Here is a 21,589-nt window from a genome sequence, read left to right as displayed (position 1 = left end):
GTGGTTCATTGGAGATAAGAGTTTTGTGGACTTTCCTGCCTGGGCTGGATTCAAACTGTGATCCTCAGATCTCAGCCTCCTGAGTAGCTAGGATTACAGGCATTGAGCCCCCTGTGTCCAGCGGACCTCCTATCTATCCTACTGGATTGGGAACACCTCTGAGAAAGAGCAGGACAAGGCCCTACTTCATTCCTCTGTACTCTTTTTTTTCTAATTAAATACTTTAATTTTTATTATAAAGGCAATATTCTGAGAGGTTACAGTTACATAAGTCAGGACAATTCCACCCCTTCCTTCACTCTCTCCCAGTTTTCCCTCCCATCCCTCCTCACAGATTATATAGTTCTTTTTTTTTCAGGTCCTGGGGCTTGAATTCAGGGCCTAGGCACTGTCCTTGAGCTTCTTTTGCTCAAAGCTAGGGCTCTACCCCTTGAGCCACAGTGCCACTTCCAGCTTTTTCTGTTTATGTGGTACTGAGGAATTGAACCCAGGGCTTCATGCATGCTAGGCAAGCACTCTACCACTAAGCCACATGCCCAGCCTGTATAGTTCATTTTCAATGTAGTGCCTAGTGAGTGTGAGTACCATTACTGCATTTGTGCACCCTTTGTCCCTTCATTTCTCCTTCCAAAGACAGATCAACAAAAGAGAAAAACAAACAAAAATAACCCTCTTGGTCCCATTTCCTGCAGTTCATCTTGATAAATATATATATATATGTATATATTTTTGGGGGGGTCCGGTCGTGGGGCCTGAACTCTGGGCCTGGGCGCTGTCCCTCAGCTCTTCAGCTCGAGGCTAGCGCTCTTCCACTTGAGCCACAGCGCCACTTCTGGCTTTTTTCTTTTTGCTTATGTGGTGCTGAGGAATCGAACCCAGGGACTCATGCATGCAAGGCAAGTGCTCTACCACTGAGCCACCTTCCCAGCCCCATCTTGGTAAGTATTATACTATATGACCAGAGGTACCCTCCTCTGTACTCTGCAACTTGCCCATTCTCACCTTGCGCTTGGCAGCTTGCGAGCATGTTGGCCCAAATGGTCTGTGCACAGGTGAGAAGTCAGTTTCCTTTCACCATCGTCTCCTCCCTCTGTTTGGTCAACCTGTGCTAGGCACAATAGCTGCACCCAGGGGCTCTTTCTGCTCCTCATGGGTGTGACTAAGGAGACTGTTTCACAGGATAGGGGCCACCCAATCTCTATTCGTTTCCCCATAAATCTCCACTGCTCTTTCCAGGCCTCATGGTGACAGGCATACACAGAATTCTCTCCCTGTCTCTGTAGAGAAATTTGGTGACTCATTTGGGGACCTCACCCAGATACTACAAAATCTCCAAGCCATTCTGAGAAAGCTTCCAACCCTACTCCAGGGCCAAGGCAGAGATACCACCTGTCAGAGGGTCACAGGGAAAGAAGAGACACATTTGCAGGGTTTTCAGGTAACTTTAATTGGAAACATGACCTCCATGATGCAAGCCTGGCTCTGTGGGGGAGCCCCTGGCCTCCAAATGCAGCACGGAGGGTGAGTTAGGGATCTCTGACCTCCCTAGCATTATTCAAACTATGAATCTGAATAAGCCTTCATATAACTGTGGATGACATCAAACTAGAAATTCCTTTCTCCTCAATACCAAATCTTCCTCATATAAGATTTTTTTTTCTCCAAACACAAACAAAACTATTTGGAATCAAAACACAAATTTGTAACTGCACCAAACATCTCTCTCTATCTCTCTCTCTCTCTATATATATATACACATATATATATATATATACATATATATATATACATATATATATGCACACACATGTGTGTGTGTGTGTGTATGGCACAAATATAAGCAGATAGTGAGTTGGCTATAAAAGCACTCAAGCCTAGCTGGGTGCCAGGCATTCATGGACACCAATCTCTATAATCATAGTTACTCAGAAGGCTGAGATCTAAGCACTAGATCACAGTTTGAAGCCAGCCTAGGGGAACACATTCATGAGATTTCATCTCCAATTAACCAGCAAAAAAAACCCAGAAGTTGAAGTATGGCTCAAGTGGTAGAGCATCAGCCTTGAGTGAAAAAGCTGAGTGAGCATGTGAGGGCCTGAGATCAAGCCCCAGGACCAGCACACACACACACACACACACACACACACACACACTCAAGCTTGGAGGAAGCCATAGGCCCCAGCCCATTCAGTATTCAAGCCTTTACCCTGCTCAGCCCATGTCAGATTTTTCCAGCCTCTATTCTGAGAAGATTTAAATTCTAGAAAAGACCAGCCCAACAGAGGGCTGAATTGCATGCCTCTTCTACCTGAGCTGTATCCAATCACAGCCATTATAGTCATCTGGAATTTTGATCAGTCGTTCTTCACCTTCACAGTAATATTATCATCAGGTTTACTCTCTCACCCATCCCAAAAAGAGAAAAGGAGGCAACCCCTTCCCTTCCGATCAAAGATGAGGCCAGCGGTGCACGTGTGGCACCACCTTCTCCCTCCAGCAGTCCATTTCTTAGACTATCTTCCTTAAAATAAAGAGTTGACCACTTCTCTACATTTTCCTAATTGGTATCTTTCCCTTCTGGACTGGGAGGGTCCCTTTTTGTAGATTTAGAATGTGGGGCTCTTGGGGTCCTCTCTCCCCTCTTGGGTCCAAGGCAGGCAGCACTTCAGTTCCGAATGAGCCTTCTTGTCCTCTTCCGGCTTGAAGCTCTATCGGGTGGAAGACACCACATAGGCTGTGGCGATGTACTTCCTGCCATTCCCGTAGGTGGTCTTGTCCCAGGTGTAGGTCTGGATGGCCAAGGGATATCCACCTAGGCTTAACTGGCACCTGTGGAGGAAGATCCCAAGTCAGAGGCTCCCACCACGTTGCCCCTCCTCTGTCTGCACCAAGGGAAGGCTCCAGGCAGACCCTGAGAAGGTCCAGCCTCCAAGATGAAAGCTCCCGCAGAATCAGAGGTAGCCTTCGCCATCCACACCTGATTCACCATCCCCTTAAAGAACAAAGCTTCTCACACAGGGAAGTGGCGCTGTGGCTCAAGTGGTAGAGCACTCGCCTTGAGCTGAAGAGCTGAGGGACAGCGCTCGGGTCCAGAGTTCAAGCCCCACAACTGACAAAAAAAAAAAGAACTTCTCACACAGGAGGCTGAGATGGGAAGATCACAGTTAGAAGCCGGCCCAGGCAGGAAAAGTCCATGAAACTCTTATCTCCAATTAACTATTAGCCAGCCTAAAGTAGAACTGTGGCTCGAGTGGTAGAGTGCCAGCCTTGAGTGGGAAAAAGCTAAGCAAAGCACACAGATCCTGAGGTCAAACCCCAGGACTGGCACCAAAAATTAAAAAAATTTAACAAGAACAGAATTGCTCATCTTTTCCAGAGTAATAATCCAAACTCATAGATCCTAGAGCAGAAGTCCTCAGGAAGTCTATGTTTGCTTCCTGTTTCAAAAGTCAAAGGATCAAAAGTTCCCAAGTGATGGAGAGCAGAAGAACCAGTTGTTACCTCCTGCTCTCTCTGAGGCTCTAGGTTTTGTCCCACCACACACAGAGCCAAATTGAGAGGATGAGAGCCCCAGGACAACTCCATCTTTAACATCTTTATATATTAAGTTACTGCATAAAACTTCAGTTAGAGTGGGTGCTGGTGGCTCATGCCTGGAATTCTAGCTACTCAGGAAGCCAAGATCTGAGAAACACAATTCAAGGCCAGGTTGGAAACTCTGAGAGACTCTTATCTCCAATTAGCCAGAAAAAAAAGTAGGAAGTAGAGTGTAGAGTGCACGCCTTTAAAAAAAAGAAGGCAGTTGGGGCTGGGAAGGTGGCTCAGTGGTAGAGCGCTTGCCTTGCATGCATGAGGCCCTGGTTTGGTTCCTCAGCACCACATAAGCAGAAAAAGCTGGAAGTGGGGCTGAGGCTCAAGTGTTGGGCACTAGCCTTGAGCTGAAGAGCTGAGGGACAGCGCCCAGGCCCAGAGTTCAGGCCCCACAACTGGACACCCCCCCCAAAAAAAAATAAAAAAACTTCATTTTGGGGCTAAGACAATGGAAAATGATTCTACTGCTTGGATGAAATTTGGTGATCACTAAATGAATCCTAATAACCTTATTATCCAAGAGATCAAACTGAGGACCAAACCTAGTAAGTTATCCAAGCCTTCTCAGCCATGGTGTGAAGACTCTAGTCCTCCCGATCTTACCCCAGCCAAAGAGTGTGAGGCCCAGCCACTGCCCCAGTACCCTGGCTGGATCAGTACTTACGTTTTGCCTGGTCTAGCGATGAAGCACAGGGAGTAGAGGGCAAACTCGAACTCGGGGCTGCTGCCGATGAAAGCCGAGCCCACTTCCTTGTAGTAGCCATCCCAATTGAACTGCATTGCCAACACATCAGGATAGGAATCCCACTACAAAGGGAAAAGTGGCAGAGGGAGACTGCTCAGGCCACTGACAAACAGGCCACAGTCAGGGGCCATATGAGCTGCTCCAGAGTCATAGGGATGTGACCGTTTCCTGCGGCCTTCGCACATGGAAGAGAAAGTTTATTGTCCTCAAATAGTATCTCGATGCAGGGTGTCAGAGGTTTCTTATAAAATAGAGAAAGCTAGGTACTGGTGGCTCACGCCTGTGTTCCTAGCTACTCAGAAGGCTGAGATCTGAGGGTCAACATCCGAAGCCAGCAGGGCAGAAAAGTCAGTGAGACTCTTGTTGCCAATTAACCATTAGGAAACTGGAAGTGGTGCTATGATTCAAAGTGGAGCACTAGTCTTGAGCAAAAGAGCTCAAGGACAGTGCCCAGGGCCCGAGTTCAAATCCCAGAACCAAGACACATACACACACACACACACACACACACACACACACGCACACACGTGTGTGTGTATGTGTGTATTTGTATATATGTATGGAGTTTAGCTCTTACAAGTCAACTGAAACTTCATCTACATCTTCTTTCTTTCTCTTTCCTTCTTTCCTTCCTTCCTTCCTTCCTTCCTTCCTTCCTCCTTCCCTCCCTCCCTCCTTCCCTCCCTCCCATACTTCCTTTTCTATGCCAGTCCTGGGGTTTGAACTCAGGGCCTGAGTGCTGTCTCTGAGCCTTTTTTGCGCAAGGCTAGTGATCTATCACTTGAGCAGCAGCTCAAATTCTGGATGTTTGGTGGATAACTGGAGATAAGAGCCCTGTGGACTTTCCTGCCTCAACTGGCTCCAAAACACAAATCCTCAGATCTCAGCCTCTGCTAGGATTACAGCTGGGTGTGAGGCACCAACACTCAGCTTCCTCCAGCTACAACCTAAGAACAGTGATGCAGAAGGTGCCTGCAGCTCTCTGGCTCTCCACTCTGAGAATCCTCTTCTGCCCTTGGCCTGCTGTCTGGGCATGAACCCTTTGTCTCCTGTCCCCTGCACTTTCTAAAGTTCACTGCTTGGAAGATATTCCATCTCCTGGCTGATTAAACCACCACCAGCAAATGAGGTCACCAGATTCCCAGTTTCCATTGGGCTGCTGCTACACACCCAGGTGAGAAGCAAGAACAACCATTCAGAGTAGAGTGAGTATGGGAAGTGAGGCACCATAAGGCTTGCTTTTCTAGCCCAGGGACTCACCGGCCCATCATAAATGTGGCTGTAGTAGTCAACCAAACCCTCCTTCTCCTGCAGGTAGAAGCGGATCCAATTATGGAAGCCAGTGACTTTGCCCTTTTTGACTTCACCTATAATGAAAAAAAAAGAAAAGAACAAGGTGATTGACATTTCCTTCCCTGCCCTGTCATTTTTCCACTATCCTAATCCCAGGAGCTCTTTCTGTCTCTCTCTGTCTCTCTCTGTCTCTTTGTCTCTGTCTCTGTCTCTCTCTCTTGCTCTTGCTCTCTCTTACTCTCTCTCCTCAGTTTCTAGAATGTCCATGGGGTTAGCCACTTGTCTGCCTAGAACCCTTCATATTCTCAATCTTTCCTTTCAGTTCAGGTCCAAGGAACAATCCTTCCTCCTGGCTGATCCTAAGGACCTCACCATCATATTTTCTTCTCCATGATTTCTCCAGGAACAAGCCAGGATTGGTGGGAGCCTGTGAGACAGGTCTCTTTGAAAGGAACAGAAGAGGGCTCCGAGGCAGATCAATGATGCCCCAAACACTCACTCATCCTAGATGTAAGCCCCTGGGAAACTCTGTATCTGGTCTCTTTTCTCCCTCTGAGTTACTCTAAGAGAGGCTGGTCACATCCCACCCTTCTAGCCCAGGGGGTGAATAAGACCTGTGGCCAGCTGGCTGGGTTCATGACTCAGAGCAAAGCCAAGCCTCGTCACCCCTCCCATTCTTTCTTTCCAAGCAGAATGATCCCACCTGAAAAGACATGTTCGAAGCCACTAGAGTCTCCCTCTTCACTGCCTCTGGAATACAGCCCAAACCACATGTGCTTCAAGTCTTCAACAAACTCTTGTTCAGAACTGTAACGATCTGTGGAGAAGAGCATAAAGGATTCTGGGAAAGGATTCTGGGACAAGGCCTGGAAAACAGGGAAGTGCTACCTGTACCAGTACAACTAGAGAAACAGGGGTCCAATCAACAAATCTGATCAGCTGTCCACTCCACATTGGGTGCCAGGGTCAGGTTTGAAGGCTGCAGAGTGGGCAGGGAAAAATAAGGGCAGGATTTCTGTCTCTACAATTAGACTTCAGGAATAAAGACAATATAAACAGGGAACCATGAAATGAATAACATCACTTCATTTCATCTAAATGCGAAGAGCTGGATGCTTGTAACCTATGCCGATTATCCTAGCTGCTCAGGAGGTTGAGATCTGAGGATCATGGCTCAATACTAGTCCAGGTAGGAAAGTTCTTGAGACTCCTAACTCCAATTAAACATCAAAAAGCTTGAGGTAGAACTCTGGTTCAAGTGGTAGAGTGCCAGCCTTGAGAAAAAAAATCCAAGTGAAAATGCAAGGCCAAAGAGTTCACAAGAAAAAAAATAAGTGGGAAGAAGACAATAGAACAAAGTTAAGTCATAATGACTGCAAATGGAGATCGAAGTTCAGTTAATATGTGTTTTTGTTTGTTTTGGTCAGTTGTGGGGCTTGAACTCGGAGCCTGGCCTCTTTGTCCTCAAGGTGAGTATGCTACCACTTGAGCCATTTCATCACTTCCATTTTTTGAGTGAAATTAAAGAGAAGAGTCTCTCTGGGACTTTTCTGCCCAGGCTGGCTTTGAACCTCGGTCCTCAGATCTTAGCCCCCCTGGAGTAGCTAGGATTACAGGTGTGAGCTACCAGCGCCCAGCCTGAGTTGTTATGTTTTGAATGTGTCTCCCCATTACCAAAGCTTAGTTGAGTTAGTAACTTAATACACTACATATCAGAACTAAAAGGTGGACCTTTTAAGAAGTAGTTAGGCTATAAGACTCTGCTGCCATGAATACATGAATGAATGAAGGCTATTTTGTGAGTATGGGTCCCTTATCAAGAGGGTGATCTCCATTTTTTTTTTTTGGTCGGTCGTAGGGCTTGAACTCTGGGCCTGGGCGCTGTCCCTCAGCTCTTCAGCTCAAGGCGAGCGCTCTACCACTTGAGCTACAGCACCACTTCTGGTTTTCTGGTGGCTTATTGGAGATAGGAGTCTCACGGTCTCTCCTGCCTGGGCTGGCTTTGAACCGCGATCCTCAGATCTCAGCCTCCTGAGTAGCTAGGATTACAGGCGTGAGCCACCAGCGCCCGGCTAGGTGATCTCCATTTAAGGGATGTGTTCAGCACTTTCATCTTTCTCTTTCTCCCCCTCTGCACTTCTGCCTTCCGGTGTGGAATGACAGGGCATGAAGGCTCTCACCAAATGCTCTCAATTTTTTTTCTTTTTTCTTTAGTCCTAGGGCTTGAACTCAGGACCTCATGATCATACTTGGCCTTTTCTGCTCAAGGCTGGCATTCTACCACTGGAGTCGCACCTCTACTTCCAGCTTTTGGTAGTCAATTTTAGTAGAGGTCTCAAGGATTTTCCTTCCCAGGCTAGTTTTGAACTGGAACCCTCAGATCTCAGCCCCCTGAGGAGCTAGGATTACAGGCATGAGTCATCAGTGCCCAGCCAGACGTTAACTCTCAACCTTAAACTTCCCATTCTCTAGAACTGCAAACCAATATGTTTGTGTATGTGATCAATTGTTCCCTTTACTTTCTGTTATAGCAGCATAGAACAAACTAAGACACGCACTCTTCCTAAAAGGAAGATCAGAAAGGAATGTTCCAAAGGATAGCACTAATCTCAGATTTCAAGGATAATGAGCTCTCTCCAAGAGATCTGGGGGGTGGATGCTTCTATGTCTGAAGCATAGAGAGTGGGGGAAAGTGCTGGGGAGGACATCTGAAGGTAGTGGGCTGCAGGTCCTGCATGCCATGGCGAGAAGGTCAGAGCTCAGCCCAATATTTTAGATGCATGGGATGCTTCCTGCGTGCCCAGCCCTGTTCCAGGTGCTGCTATGTAAGGACACTGACAGTTCATGACTGGTTGTCCAAGTAATAGGTAAAGAATCTGAGACAGACAATGATAATAAAACCCTGCCTGTAATCCTAGCCACTCAGGAGGCTGAGGTATAAAGATCACAGTTCAAAGCCAGCCCGGGCAGGAAAGTCCATGAGAATTTTATCTCCAATTAACCACCAGAAAACCAGAAGTGGTGCTATGGCTCAAGTGGTAGAGCACTCACTTTGAACTGAAGAACTCAGGGACAGCGCCCAGGCCCAGAGTTCAGGCCCTATGACTGACCTAAATAAATAAATAAATAAGATGATAAAACCCATGTAAGCCAGGTGCTAGAGTGGGCCCAGCCTGCAGCTTCTTGGTGGTGATCAGACACAAAGGTTTTAAGCAAGGAAATCATGTGACAGGAGCTTTGTTTCTAAAATGTAGATGGGGCCATATGTGTGAAAGCAGAGAGGCCAGTTTAGGGCTAATGTTTTTCCCAGTCAGTGGTAGTTTGTGGCGGCATATGCTTACAACCCTGATATTTGGGAAACTGAGGCAGGAGAACTGAGAATCAAGACCATTCTGTGCTTTCTAGTGAGACTTTGTGTTAAAATATAAAAGAAGGGCTGGGAATTTGGCTTAGTGGAAGAGTGCTTGCCTAGCATGCATGGGGTCGGTCCTGGGTTCAATTCCTCAGTACCACATAAGCAAAAAAAATAGTAATAAAATTGTTTTAATGTAAAAGAACAAAGAAAAAAGGAGGAGGAGGGATATGAAGAGAAGATACAGGAGGAGCAAAGAAAATGAAGAAAGGAGGGGAAGGGAGAAAAGGAGTTAAAAAAGGAGGAGGAAAAAGAAGAAGGGAAGGAGGCGAGAAGGGGAAGAGGAAGAAGAGGTGGAGGAGAAGGTTAAGGAGCAGGAGGAAGGGTGAGAAAGAGGGAAAAGGAGAGTGAAAAGGATGAGGAAGAAGAGATGGAAGAGAAGAAGATGAAAAGGGAGAAGGAAGGAAGAGAAAGAAAAAGAAAGAGGAGAATGAAAAGGAAGAAGAGAAAAAGAAGAGGAGGAGAAAGAGAAGGAGGAGGAGGAGGGATAGTGGAGGAGAGAAGGAGGAAAAGCAGGAGGAGGAGATGGAGAAGGCAGAGGAAGAAGAGATGGAAGAGAAGAGGATGAGAAGAAGGAGAAAGAGAAAAAGGAGAATGAGAAGCAAGAGGACGAGGGGGGAAGAAAACAGAGGAGGAGGGAGAAGGAGGAGGAGGAAGAGGAGGAGGAACAAGAGGAAATTATTTGGCAGCTTGGTAGCTGAGGAAGATCCAGGATATATTTTCAAGGTGGGAGGGGCTAACTGGTGGAGGAGACGGTGTAGAGAACATTAAGTCACATCTGACTCTGGCTTTTGGCCTGAGAAATGGAATGGGTTGCGGTGATGTGTATGAGATGGGAAGACGCAGGGAGGAGCAGGGCTGGGGGAAGACGTGAGAACTGAGTGTTCTCTTTACACTAAGTTTTATGTAGGTACAGATTAGAGAGCCATGTGATGTTCAAAAGGCCTTTGGGGCCCACGGGAAGGGTCAGGGCCGAGGCTTTCAATCATGAAGCCGTCCAATTCTGACCGTTCACTTCCCAGAACTGTGTGGGGAGGATCCAAAAGAGATACCAGGAATACTCTTCTCCTTTCAAGGATTAAAACACAGTTGGAAAACAAGATGGAATCAACATTTGATAACAGAATGAGTTCTCAAGGTAAATAGTTACCCTAACTAGCATTTAAATAGTTGCCAGGATTTCTACCGGGTCCTTTACAAATATTAATTCTGCCCCCTGTCCCAGTTTATTTCACAGATAAGAATCAAAGGAGAAAAACAACTTGATCAGGATTTTAGTGCAATTTCTGTAATATAACAAAACACCTAAGACCAAGTCATTTATAAAGAAGTTAGTCAGGCTCATAATACTAGAGTTTGGGAAATTGAGGGGCAGGTATGTGGTGAGGGTCTTCTAATGGTGACATGGTATCTCCCAGCAAGACAGAGCAAGCATGTCAGAGAGAGCTTGTTTTTATAACCAAGCTACTCCTTCGACCATCCATTCATCTAGGAATGGATTCATCTCTCAAGAGAGCTCACCTCCAAATCTCAATCTCACATTCAATGTTAGGGATCAAATTTCCAGCACATCAAATGTGGATAAATCCATCCAAGCCACACCACCATGATTGCACCTGAGTAAGTCACAGAACTGTGTATCAAATCAAGTCTCATTGACCCGTGGTTAATTTGGGCCACACCACAATCTCTCAAGAGGTACCAAAGCCAACAGAAGCTGAGCCATTGAAACTTTTCGAAGTGTGAGAAGACATGAGCTAGAACTTTGGAGGACAAGTGGGATCTGGACAGGGAAAGAGGGGAGAAGGAGAGCAACCTGGCCTGGAGAGCCCCTTTGTGACCTAGTTCAAGTCTAGCCTGGCTGGGCTTCAGTTTCTCTCACTAAACGTGAATGAAGGGCTTCAGTTCCTTCCATTCATGTATTAGCATAGAGCAGACACCAGGGGGCGCTGCAGGATTGCATCACTACATAGGCTCCTCGGGCCACTGGTTTCACCTAAAACAATCAGTGTTACCATCTCAGCCTAGGCAGTTGATGAAAGGCATTATTAGTTCCACGGATCCCACCATCAGTTGATGGGAGACCTGGACAGACCCACCCCTGAGACAAAGCCCAGCTGCCCCAGAGTTCAGGAAAGGAATCTGGAGGAAGGACAACTAACAACCAGAGCCCTGAGCCAAGGAATCTCAAAGCCAAGACCTTTTTTGGTCTGATTGGAATGGCTCTGTATCTTGAGACATTCCAGCCAGAGCTCTTCTGGGTAGAAGTATCTTCTGAACCTTTGTTGGTTTTCTCATGCTATTGCTTTGCAAACACGTGCAACTGGCCACGCCCTTTCATTGCAGGAGAGAGAGAGACAGAGAGACAGAGAGGTGGCAGGGATCTGCCCGAACTGTAGTAACTCTGGACAAAGGAGTGATTGAAAGGTGCCCTGGGGTGGGAGAGGGGACAGATGCAAAGGATCCTGAGATGGACACAGATGGTAGAGGACCCACAGATGGCTAACAACCAAAAGATGAAATTATTTCCAAGCCAGTAGACAGAGAACCCTCAGATCCTGATGGGGTTCCTGATTTCTCTGTGCCTTGTCTGTGATCCTTCTCAGATGTCTCTGCGTGGTCCCTACCACCCCCTCACCCACTCTTCCAGCCACCCTACTAGGGAAATCTCAGCAGGGCCTGACTCTCCCATAGCCCATGCACTATGTCCCCATGGCCTCCCAGGGCCTGGGGTCAGCTTACTCACTCTGGTGATGGAGGAAGCCATAGAGTTCTTTCATGACGGCCGTCTTCATGACCTCTCTGAGGAAGACAGCCTGCTCCTCCAGCTGCTGGGCGCTGAAGTGTTCCCCAAGGCCAGTGGCTCTCTGGTAGTTGTTGAGCAAGTTGATGAATGCTGCATAGGTGGGCTTGGAGAACAGCTGCTCATTGACATAAGTGAAGAGCCTGGGGCAGGTGGATGGAGACTCACTGAGAATCCTCCACAAGTAGCAGAAAGCCCTTCCACAAACTTCTGTACAGGTTAGGTGCTTCCCAAGAGGGGTGGATTCAGAAGCAGAGAGGACTCCGAGTGCTTTTTTTTGTTGTTTTGGTTCTAGAAGTGGGGCTTGAACTCCGGTCCGTGAGTGCTTGCTCAAGGCTGATACTCTACCACTTGAGTTACATCTCCACTTTCAGCCTTTTGCTAGTTCATTGGCGATAAGACTCTTGGGGATTTTTTTCTGCCCATGATGGCTTTGAACTTTGATCCTCAGATCTCAATCTCATGAATAACCAGGATTACAGGTATGAGCCACCATACCCAGTTGCTCCTAAAAGTCACACATGAGATCCCTCTTGGAAGATCAGTACTATTTCTGCCACAGAAACCCCTCCCAACTAAGATCACCAACAGCCCTTCGAGGTGCCTTCACCTCTGGCCACCCCTTTATCCTGCCTGGCCTGAGATGCAAATAGCTGAGGTATCAAAGGAAGCAAGGAGGCACAAAGGAGAACTCACGGCTCTGGGCAGTGATCCACTTGGTCTCCTGTCTCAGCTGGGGTGATGCGGTTTTGGCTATTGAGGATGATGTCTTCCTTCCGGGCCTTGTTGGTGTCTACCTTGTAGATCTTCTCAGAGATGCTCCGAAGCTCTTCTTTGGTAATGGTGTCACTACTGTGGGAGAAACCCTCTGGGACAAATTGGGGGAGAGGGGAAAGGTGGTCAGAGCCAGAAGGAATGCGGTGGGGTGGGCAATCGCGTCTACCCCCTTGTGAGCTCTTTCTGGAAGCCAGATCAGAAAGAGGGACTTGGTAGTTGAAGGACAGGGGCTCAACGGATGCTGAACATCAGCACAGGTAATTCCATGATGGCCACAGAAAGTCCACCCTCATCCCTTCCCTCAAAGGAGTGCAGTCTAGGTTTCAGAATGCCCTGGAGGGCACGTTCAGACAGAGTGGTAAGCCAGCTCCGAGCTTCTCAACCTTGTGAGGTGGAGGCCCTGGCTACCTCCTTTTACAGAGTCTCAGCCCAGGCTGCGGCTGCTGACCAGCAAAGCACCACATCTGGAGAACCACTTCTCTAGAGAATCCCTCACATCTCTGGGCATCTCCATAGGGGATGGACTGACCGTGGTCACCACACAAGCTTTCAAAGTCTTCGCAGCAGTTTCCAAATTCCTGGCAGCGGTCATTGCAGTGGCAAGGGTGGTGTTTGTCAAAGGCTTCTCGGCAGCGGCCCTGGCAGGAGTTGGGTGCTGAGTACAGGTCTGCCAAGAACGAAGGGGTGGTGTGAGGCCAGGTCCCTGTGACCACCAGGGGGCACGCCAGACTCCCACAGGCCTTGCTTGCCACAGGCCCTGCTTGCATCCCTGGGCCCAGCTCCTTGCCCTTCCTACTGGAGGTCTCCAGGGAAGGGAAACAAACAAACCCCATTCCTGCACACCCTGCAGTCAGGAAGTTCCTTCTGAGGTCTGACTTTACTTTCTGGTCTGTTGTTTTCATAATCTTCCCACTCTAAAAATAAAGTTCTTCCACTTCCCTCCCCAGGCCTCAGGCTCTCTTTCCTGTTCACTGGCCTCCCCTTAGCTGCGTGGGCCCCAGTCTCTAGCCTGGGCCTGCTGCTGCTGAGGATAAAGTGACCCTCCCATTGCCCCCCACCCCCATCTGGGGGGCAGGCTCACAGCTGGCGGGGGCTTCTTCCAGCTCCAGGTGTGTATCGGGTTCTGTGGGTTCCTCTTCAGCTGTAAGTAGAGAAACAAAGTCACCAATCATCTCCAAGACTTCTCTTCCCATTTTCTCCTAGTCCTCTGCTCCCCAACTTCAGGAACAAGAAATTAACAGATACAGGGTACAGAGGACAAGTTCCAGATGCCCAGAATAAAAACTGGGCATGTGGGCTGGGAAGGTGGCTCAGTGGTAGAGCACTTGCCTTGCATGCAGGAGGCCCTGGGTTCGATTCCTCAGCACCACATAAGCAAAAAGAAAAAAGCCGGAAGTGGCGCTGTGGCTCAAGTGGTAGAGTGCTAGCCTTGAGCTGAAGAGCTGAGGGACAGCGCCCAGGCCCAGAGTTCAGGCCCCATGACCGGACCCCCCCCCAAAAAAAACCAAAAAACTGGACATGTAAGCTATTTCTGATGGATTTCAAATTACTGAGATTATATTTTTCAAAATATGAAAATATTTCTCCCCCCCGCCCCCGCCCCCGCAGTGGACCATTTGGATACCCAGTATAAAAATGGAAGGGGAAGCTGGGCATGGTGGCTTACATCCCTAACCCTAATTGTTCAGGAGGCTTAGGTGGGAAGGATTGTAGCCGGAGGTCAGCTCAGGAAAAAATCTTGTAAGACCCCATCTCAATCAATAAAAAGCTGAATGTGGTGGCGTGCATCCAATCACATGGAAAGTATAAATAGGAGGATTGTAGTCCAGGCCTACCCAAACCAAAACAAAGGCCCTATTCAAAAAATAACTGAAACCCAAGAGCCAGAAGTATGGCTCAGGTGTCAGAGAAGCTACTTAGTAAGCACAAGACCCCTGAGTTTTGACCCCACAAAAAGGGGTAATGGTGATGCTTTCTGAAAGTTCTGGTTGGCTATGACAATAGTCTTGATGTTCTCCAAACAACAAAGCCCTGACCTAAGACCATCTATTATGACTCCTGTAACTTCTCAGTTAGGGGGAAATTCCTAGGCCTATAAGAACTGTATTCTGGCTGGGTGCCAGTAGCTCATACCTAATCCTAGTTACTCAAGAAGCTGTGATCTTGAGGATACTAGTTTGAAGCCAGCCAGGGCTGGAAAGTCCATGAGACACTTACCTTCAATTGACCACCAAAAACCCTGGAAGTGGAGATGTGGGTCAAATGGAAGAACACTAACCTTGAGCAAAAAAGCTCAAGGACAGTGCTCTGGTCCTGAGTTCAAGCCCCCAAAAAAAGGATCGGCACAAAAAAGAAAGAGGAAGGAAGGAAGGATAAAAGCAAAAGAATTGGTAATGTTATTCATGTTAACCTATTGCTTATTGTTTTGTTCTTTTGTGGAATTAAGTACTTAAAATTTCAAGGTATTGCTCATCTTGATCATTTAACATAAATCTTGCAACTGAGGGATATCGATCACATTTAAATTGGGGACCTCTAGCCAGATGCTGGTGGCTCACAGTTGTCATCCTAACTACTCAGGAGGCTGAGATCTGAGGATCTGGGTTTGAAGCCAACCCAGGCAGGAAAGTCTCCAATTGACAACCAAAAAGCCAGAAGGAGAGCTGTTCCATTCAAGGACAATGTACAGGCCCTGAGTTTAATTAAGTTCAATACCAACACAAAAACTGGTGACTTCCTAGAAAGCTTGAGACGAGTGGTAGCCAGATCCTGAACCACTGCCTCTGTCTTTGAAGGCTCTCCTGTCCAGAAGGTCTTCACTGAGTCCCCAGGTCCCCTCTGGACAGCAAGACACTCCTTGGGTAGACTTGACTCATAAGTGGCCAGGCCTGCTTGGCCTCCGGGCTCTCCACCCTCCAAGAAACCTCACCAGTACAAAGATGTTCATAGTCCTCACAGCAGTCCCCGTGGCGGGGACAGCGGCGGTCACACTGGCAGGCAGCATCCCGGTCAAACTTCTCATGACAGCGAGAGGCGCAGGACTCCATGTTTCCTAGAAGTTGGGGAAAGTCCAAAACTGAGCTCTCTGGTGATTCTGGACACTCCTCACAGTGCCCCCTACAGGAAGGTTTATAGATGGGCAGGTAAGGTCATAGGCTCCAGTTTAGCCTCCATTACCACCACTACCTCTACCCTCATGATTCCCAAACTCACAGCCCTGACCAAGGTCTCAGATTCAATTGCCTGCTGGACGAAGTCAGAGACATGAACAAGCAAAGCAGCAGAATGAGACAGGAAGAGAAGCCAAGGGCTGATGGCTCACACCTGTCTGAGAGCTGAGCAGCTTGCTTCATAAACCAGCCTAGGCATAAAAGTCTGTGAGACTCTTATCTCCCAATAATCAGAAGCAAAAAGTCTAGAAGTAGAGCTGTGGCTCAAGTGGTAGAGCACCAGCCTTAAGCAACAAAACTCAGGGTCAGCACCTAGGATCCGAAGCCGTAGGACTAGCGTGCATGTGTATGTGAGCCTACACCACATACACAAACTTCAGGTCAGCCAAAGAAAGATGTGTGGGCTGGGTGTGGGTCACTGGTGGCCACACCACAGATCTGTGGCTGTTCTTCCAATGACTCCACCTGCCCTCTCTTCTACCCCTAACCCTGCCCCACACCCGTCATGGTCACAGCTTTCTCTCCCTTCCTGCCTCTGGAACGCATTCAGATGAGTTTACACTTGCTGGGATGAGGTGGGTATGGGTAAGAATTGGGCTTTAGGGATGAGATTCTGTTATGTAACCACAGACCACATCCCTCGATCCAGACACATGATGTGCAGAAGCAAGCTTGGGGTCACAAGGAACATAAAACAATCAAGTTTAAAAGGCACAGTGCAAACCCACTACTATTGTGGAAGAAAATAAACAAACAGGCCTCACCAAGAGCTCCCACAGCAAAGGCAGCGTGGGGCAGGAGCCAAGAGGCTGTTTCCTCCCACTCTGGCCTTGAGGGGTAATAACAGAGCTTTTGTTCCCATTTGAGGTTCCTGAGGTTTCCCTATGGAGAATGCTGGATTTGGGGATCTGGCAGAGGTTTGCACAGAATGTCAAGGTCAGAATCAAGGGCATTGTGAGCATCTGCATCAGACCAAGAAGGAAACAGACACCCAAAATGCACCAGGTGTGGAGGAAGGTTTTAGACTAAGAGCTACAGCAAAGGACTTGGGCTAGGAGTAAATTGGCTGATGAAATGACAATTTTGCATGAGTATTTGCGTAGGTCTAAGGTTAGGTGGAAGATGGCAGAAGAAGAGAGATAATGTTAGTTTTGTTTTTGGCTAACTATGGAATTTGGCTCTGGTTGTACGGGACACAGGTCTGTATGTCCACTTAGGCCTGGCCAGAGTTGAAGGCAAATTTTAGGGAGGAGGGGTTACTAACTGGCTTGGATTTGGAGGCTTGGATTTATACCAGGTCTTGCTAGGGATGGGAGAGCACTGAGGAAAACCCAAGACCCTGGCAAAGAATATTTGGGGCTGGAAGTCTAGTTCTACTGTTTTCTATCTATGTGGTTGTGGCCATTATTTTGGAGGGTGATACTAGGTCTTAAACTCAGTTTGAACTCTCACTTTCTTTTGTTTGCTCTGCTTGTTTGTGCAGCTTTCTTACTCAGCTGGCACTCTACCACTTGATCCACATCCCCAGCCTAGCTTTTGGCTGGTTATTTTCAGAGACAGCATCTCTTAAGCTCTTCTTCCTGGGTGTGGTTTCAAACCTGGATCTTCCACCTCTCCACCTCCTGAATAGCTAGAATGACAGGTGGGAGCCATGAGCACCCAGATTTGAATCAATTTTCCTTGAGTAAGAGAGATATCAGGTCAAGGTTAACTCGGGTCCTGAGGCAACTTCACATGATCTACGTCAACTCCAAGAGGAAAGGGCGATGGTCCAGTGGACTGTCCCCACAGGCTACCACGCCAGAGGCCACGGTGTCCTTCAAGCTCACAGGAACTCCTTGTGAATCTTAAACTACCTCCCTTGGCACCTGAATGCAAAGGTCTGAAGGGAAACCATCCGGCCAGAGAGGGAGCCTGGTCAGCTGCCCATTCTGCCCGCTTGGCAGCACACCGTATCCACAGGGAGAGAATGTGGGCGAGTCGGCACCCTGCTCTTAACGGGCCAGACCAGAAGGAATTCACCCTCCTCCAGCACTGGCACCCACTAAGTAGGACAACAAGTAAATAGTTGGCTGCGAAGCCCAGGAGGGCACCCCCCACTGGCCCAAGTAGACTGGACACGCTTTGTCATCCCTGCTCCAGAGCTTTGTCCCCCAGTGAGCGCCCCATGCCCAGGATCCTCACATTTCTCAGTGGCCTTGAAGCATGAGGGTGGTAGGCAGGAGTGGGAAGGCCTTTTTCCTCACAGGCGCCTTGCTATGTTTTGCTGGGGACACTCAGATGACCAGTCATCCTGGCTACTCACTCCCGTGCCCCACCTCACACTTCCTGTGAACAGAGAGGCTTTGTTGAAGTCTTGCTTAGGAGCCAGGGCCTAGATCACTGCTCCCTCCAGCAATTTTCTGTCCCTTGTCACACTGTCTCATCTCTTGGACATGCTTTCTGCTGTCCCTTCCTTCCTTTCTTCCTCCCTCCCTCTCCCCCCCCATCTCTGTTTCCATGGAGACCTCATCAGCCAAGAAGCTTCATCCCCAGGACCAGCTTTCAGCCTCTGTTGACTTGAAACAGCCTAGGCAGCAGCCTAGAGGACCAGGGAGTAGCCATGACACTCCTCTGTCGGTTTTACATTCTATCTGCTCACAGCCAGATCTGATGCCTGCCTGCACCCCTAGCACCCTCAGGGACGTCCCCAGGAATCAGATGTCTCCTCTCCAAAGGAGATGGGGAGAGTTGAATCCCACCAGCCTCCCCCCTCCACAACCACCTACTCCACTTCCGACAACCAACAGTCCTGAGTCTTAGGTCTCACACCCTCCCTGTCTCTCTATTGCTTCCTTTCCATTCTCAGGGCACCAGAGAGGTGCTGGGCAGGGGTACAGGGAAGATTTAGGAACAAGGTTTTCCTACAAGGATTTTCCATTTAGGAATTCCATTAGGGATCTCCTTATCAACAGCCTGATTGGAAATGATCCCCAAGAGATCCCACTCCCACCCCCCCCAATACTGATGATCACAATCCTAACTGAAATCCCAATGTCCTGAGATCTCACTCCTCTACTCTTTTCCTGTGTGATTTTTTTTTCTGGTTCTGTGGCTTGAACTCAGGGCCTGGGCATTGTCCCTGAGCTTTTATTCTCAAGGCTAGCACTCTAACACTTAAGCCACAGCTCCACTTCCAGCTTTTTGCTGGTTAACTGTACATAAGAGTCTCATGGACTTTTCTGTCCTGGCTGGCTTCGAATTACTATGCTCAGATCTCAGTCTTCTGAGTAGCTAAGATTACAGGTGTGAGCAACAGCACCCAGCTATCCCCAGTGATCTTGTTTGATCTTTGCAACAGTCTCAGACAGGACCAGCCTGGCAGGGTAAAATAACATCAAGCTCAGAGGAAGACTCGGCCCACACCCTTCAGCTTGGTCCCCCTCCCTTGGCACTCCTCCCTTCCCACCCACTAACTACCGATCAGCACTTCAGCATCAGCGTTTTGTACAGTTACAAAACAGGAAGGTATTCCTTTCCTCTGCCCTGGCTATCCCTTACATTCCTGAAATTGTAGGCCAAGCCCTCTCCCCCCCCCACCATTTTGTACCAGTACTGGGGGTTGAACTCAAGGCCTGGCCACTGTCCCTTAGCATCTAAACTCCAGGGTGGAGCCCTACCACTTGCGCCACAGTTCCATTTCTGCCTTTTTTTTAGTTAAAAGAGTTTCAAGAACTTTCCTGCCTAAGTTGACTTCAAACTGCAATCCTCAAGTCTCAGCCTCTGAGTAGCTAGAATTCCAGGCGTGAGCTATGGGTGCCTGTCTACTCTTTAGTACCCTTAACATTGGGATAAAGACCCATTCCTTTGGCTGCTCTTACAGCCCCAGATGAGACATGGCTCACCACCTGATCTTGGGTTCCTCTTTCCCTCCTGTGTTTGCCTATCTCTCAAGATTTCATGTAGACCCAGGTCACACACCCCAGACAACCTCATCTATCTTCAGCAGCAGAGAGGAGAGTGGCTAAAAATAACTGGACCAGTCCATCCCAGAAGGCCCCAGACCCACTTCACACACACAATGGCCCAAGAAAACAATACTTTGTGGGGTTAAGAAGTTGGGACCAGTGGTATTTGGAGTTAACCCTCCAAGATGGAAAGGGCTTCCATGAAATTAGTCCATCATCCCTACAACTCCTCCACCCCACACAGCCTACTCCTACAGGGACAGCACCTGTAGCCCATGCCTAAAGCTTCCCATTACTAGAGGACAGAGTTCACTCTCCCTCATCTCTCTGCCTTCATCCTCTGCCAAATGGCCTAGTCCTCTGTTCTTTAGGCAAGACCTCTCCCCACCTTACTCCTATGCCAACCGGAGAGAAACTCACCAGCCCATGCCAGGCCGCAGAGCATGATCAGTGTGAAGGGCACTCCAACCCTCATGGTGGCCAGTTGGAGGATATTGACGATATTGACTTTCACTAGAGTCAAGTCTCTCAGCTCTCAACCGTGTTTCATTCCAGCGGCGGATCCTTTTAAAGACATCAGGACTTGTGGATCTGGTGTATCCAGCTCCTTTCAGGAAGAAGAAAGGGGAGGGAGGGACCCCAGATGGATAGGAGGTAGAATGGAGGCGGGCCCCAACAGCTGTCTGAAGCTCGAGAGCAGGTGACTAAGCAGGCAGGTCATGCCAGATGTGCAGAACCGGTAATGCTAGTCATTTATAGCTAAGAAAAAAAATAGGCCATGCCAGCAGATGTAGCAAGATGAACCTAGTCTGGCAGGCTCCTGCTTTTATATATATATATATATATATATATATATATATATATATATATATATATATATATTATTTTTGTCAGTCCTGGAGCTTGAACTCAGGCCCTGGGCACTGTCCTTGAGCTTCTTTGGCTCAAGGCTAGCACTCTTGAACCACAGCACCATTCCCAGCTTTTGTCTGTTTATGTGGTACAGAGGAATCAAACTCAGGGCTTCATGTATGTTAGGCAAGTGCTCTACCCATAAGCCACATTCCCAGCCCAGCATCTGCTTATCTTTGAGTGATCTTCTCTAACCAGCCACCTACCTGTTGTCACCGACCTAACCTGACAAGCAACAGAAAGTCTACGTTTAGAGTCACTGGGATTAAATGAAGAGTGGCCAAATTAGCTCACCTGATGGGAAAACCCTGTCCACATCTCCAGTGGCTTTCCCTGCCTCCACTGAAAGCCCGTGGGACCGAAGAAGGTTGGGGTACACTGCACCAGAGCTGCTCATCTCCCCTTCACAGGTCTCATTTTCAACCCATAGGAGGTTCTACCCACAGACATGCGGATGTAGGCAAAAATGGATGATAAGACAACAGGAGAAAAATCCATGAGGCTAGTGGGGCTTCTGTGGCCCATGGCTATAATTCTAGCAACTCAGGACACTGAGATCTGAGGATCCAAGTTTGCAGCCAACCTGGGCAGACACACCTGTGACTCTTATCTCCAATTAACCACCAAAAAGCTGGAAGTAGAGCTGTAGCTCAGGTGGTAGAGCATGAATCTTGAACAAAAATGTGAAAAGACAGTGCCCAGGCCTTGAGTTCCAGCCTTAGTACTGGCACAAAAGAAAAATCCATGAATATATAATTATATATCCAGCCAAAGATGCTTCCTGGGTAAACTTAGAGGGCCATATATTCATATGTGTGTGGAGATAAAGCAGCATATGGGCCTGAAGCCAGCTTCTCTGCATCGTTGGCCTGGACAGACAAACATCATGCTCCTCCATCTATTCTCCTCCACCTAGGGCTCTGGAGCCTTGTCAGCTGT

General features: G+C 48.2%; 1 protein-coding gene across 2 annotated transcripts; it reads right to left on the bottom strand.

Moving 5' to 3' along the window:
* Positions 1 to 2,604: 2,604 nt before the first annotated feature.
* Endou (endonuclease, polyU-specific) lies at positions 2,605 to 20,322 on the bottom strand. Of its 2 annotated transcripts, XM_013018800.1 has the most exons (10): positions 20,159 to 20,322; positions 15,551 to 15,673; positions 13,703 to 13,762; positions 13,151 to 13,288; positions 12,541 to 12,712; positions 11,788 to 11,987; positions 6,333 to 6,446; positions 5,597 to 5,703; positions 4,256 to 4,398; positions 2,605 to 2,829 (listed from the first exon to the last, which is right to left on the bottom strand). In XM_013018800.1, the coding sequence occupies exons 1-10, from the start codon at positions 20,211 to 20,213 to the stop codon at positions 2,709 to 2,711; spliced, it is 1,233 nt and encodes a 410-aa protein (XP_012874254.1). In that variant the 5' UTR covers positions 20,214 to 20,322; the 3' UTR covers positions 2,605 to 2,708. The 2 variants fall into 2 exon arrangements, with proteins under 2 accessions (XP_012874254.1, XP_012874255.1); XM_013018801.1 differs by lacking the exons at positions 13,703 to 13,762; positions 15,551 to 15,673.
* Positions 20,323 to 21,589: the final 1,267 nt, after the last annotated feature.

This window comes from Dipodomys ordii, unplaced genomic scaffold (assembly GCF_000151885.1).
Source record: "Dipodomys ordii isolate 6190 unplaced genomic scaffold, Dord_2.0 Scaffold42, whole genome shotgun sequence".
NCBI lineage: Eukaryota > Metazoa > Chordata > Mammalia > Rodentia > Heteromyidae > Dipodomys > Dipodomys ordii.
This window is presented reverse-complemented; position numbering and strand designations above follow the sequence as displayed.

Excerpts from the sequence above, each read along its gene's own strand:
- Endou (XM_013018800.1), bottom strand. The coding sequence starts at position 20,213 with ATGAGGGTTGGAGTGCCCTTCACACTGATCATGCTCTGCGGCCTGGCA. Across the intron at positions 11,988-12,540 it reads GTGGATCACTGCCCAGAGCC|GCTCTTCACTTATGTCAATG; the intron begins GTGAGTTCTCCT and ends CACCTGCCCCAG. Across the intron at positions 6,447-11,787 it reads TGGCTTCCTCCATCACCAGA|ATCGTTACAGTTCTGAACAA; the intron begins GTGAGTAAGCTG and ends TCTTCTCCACAG.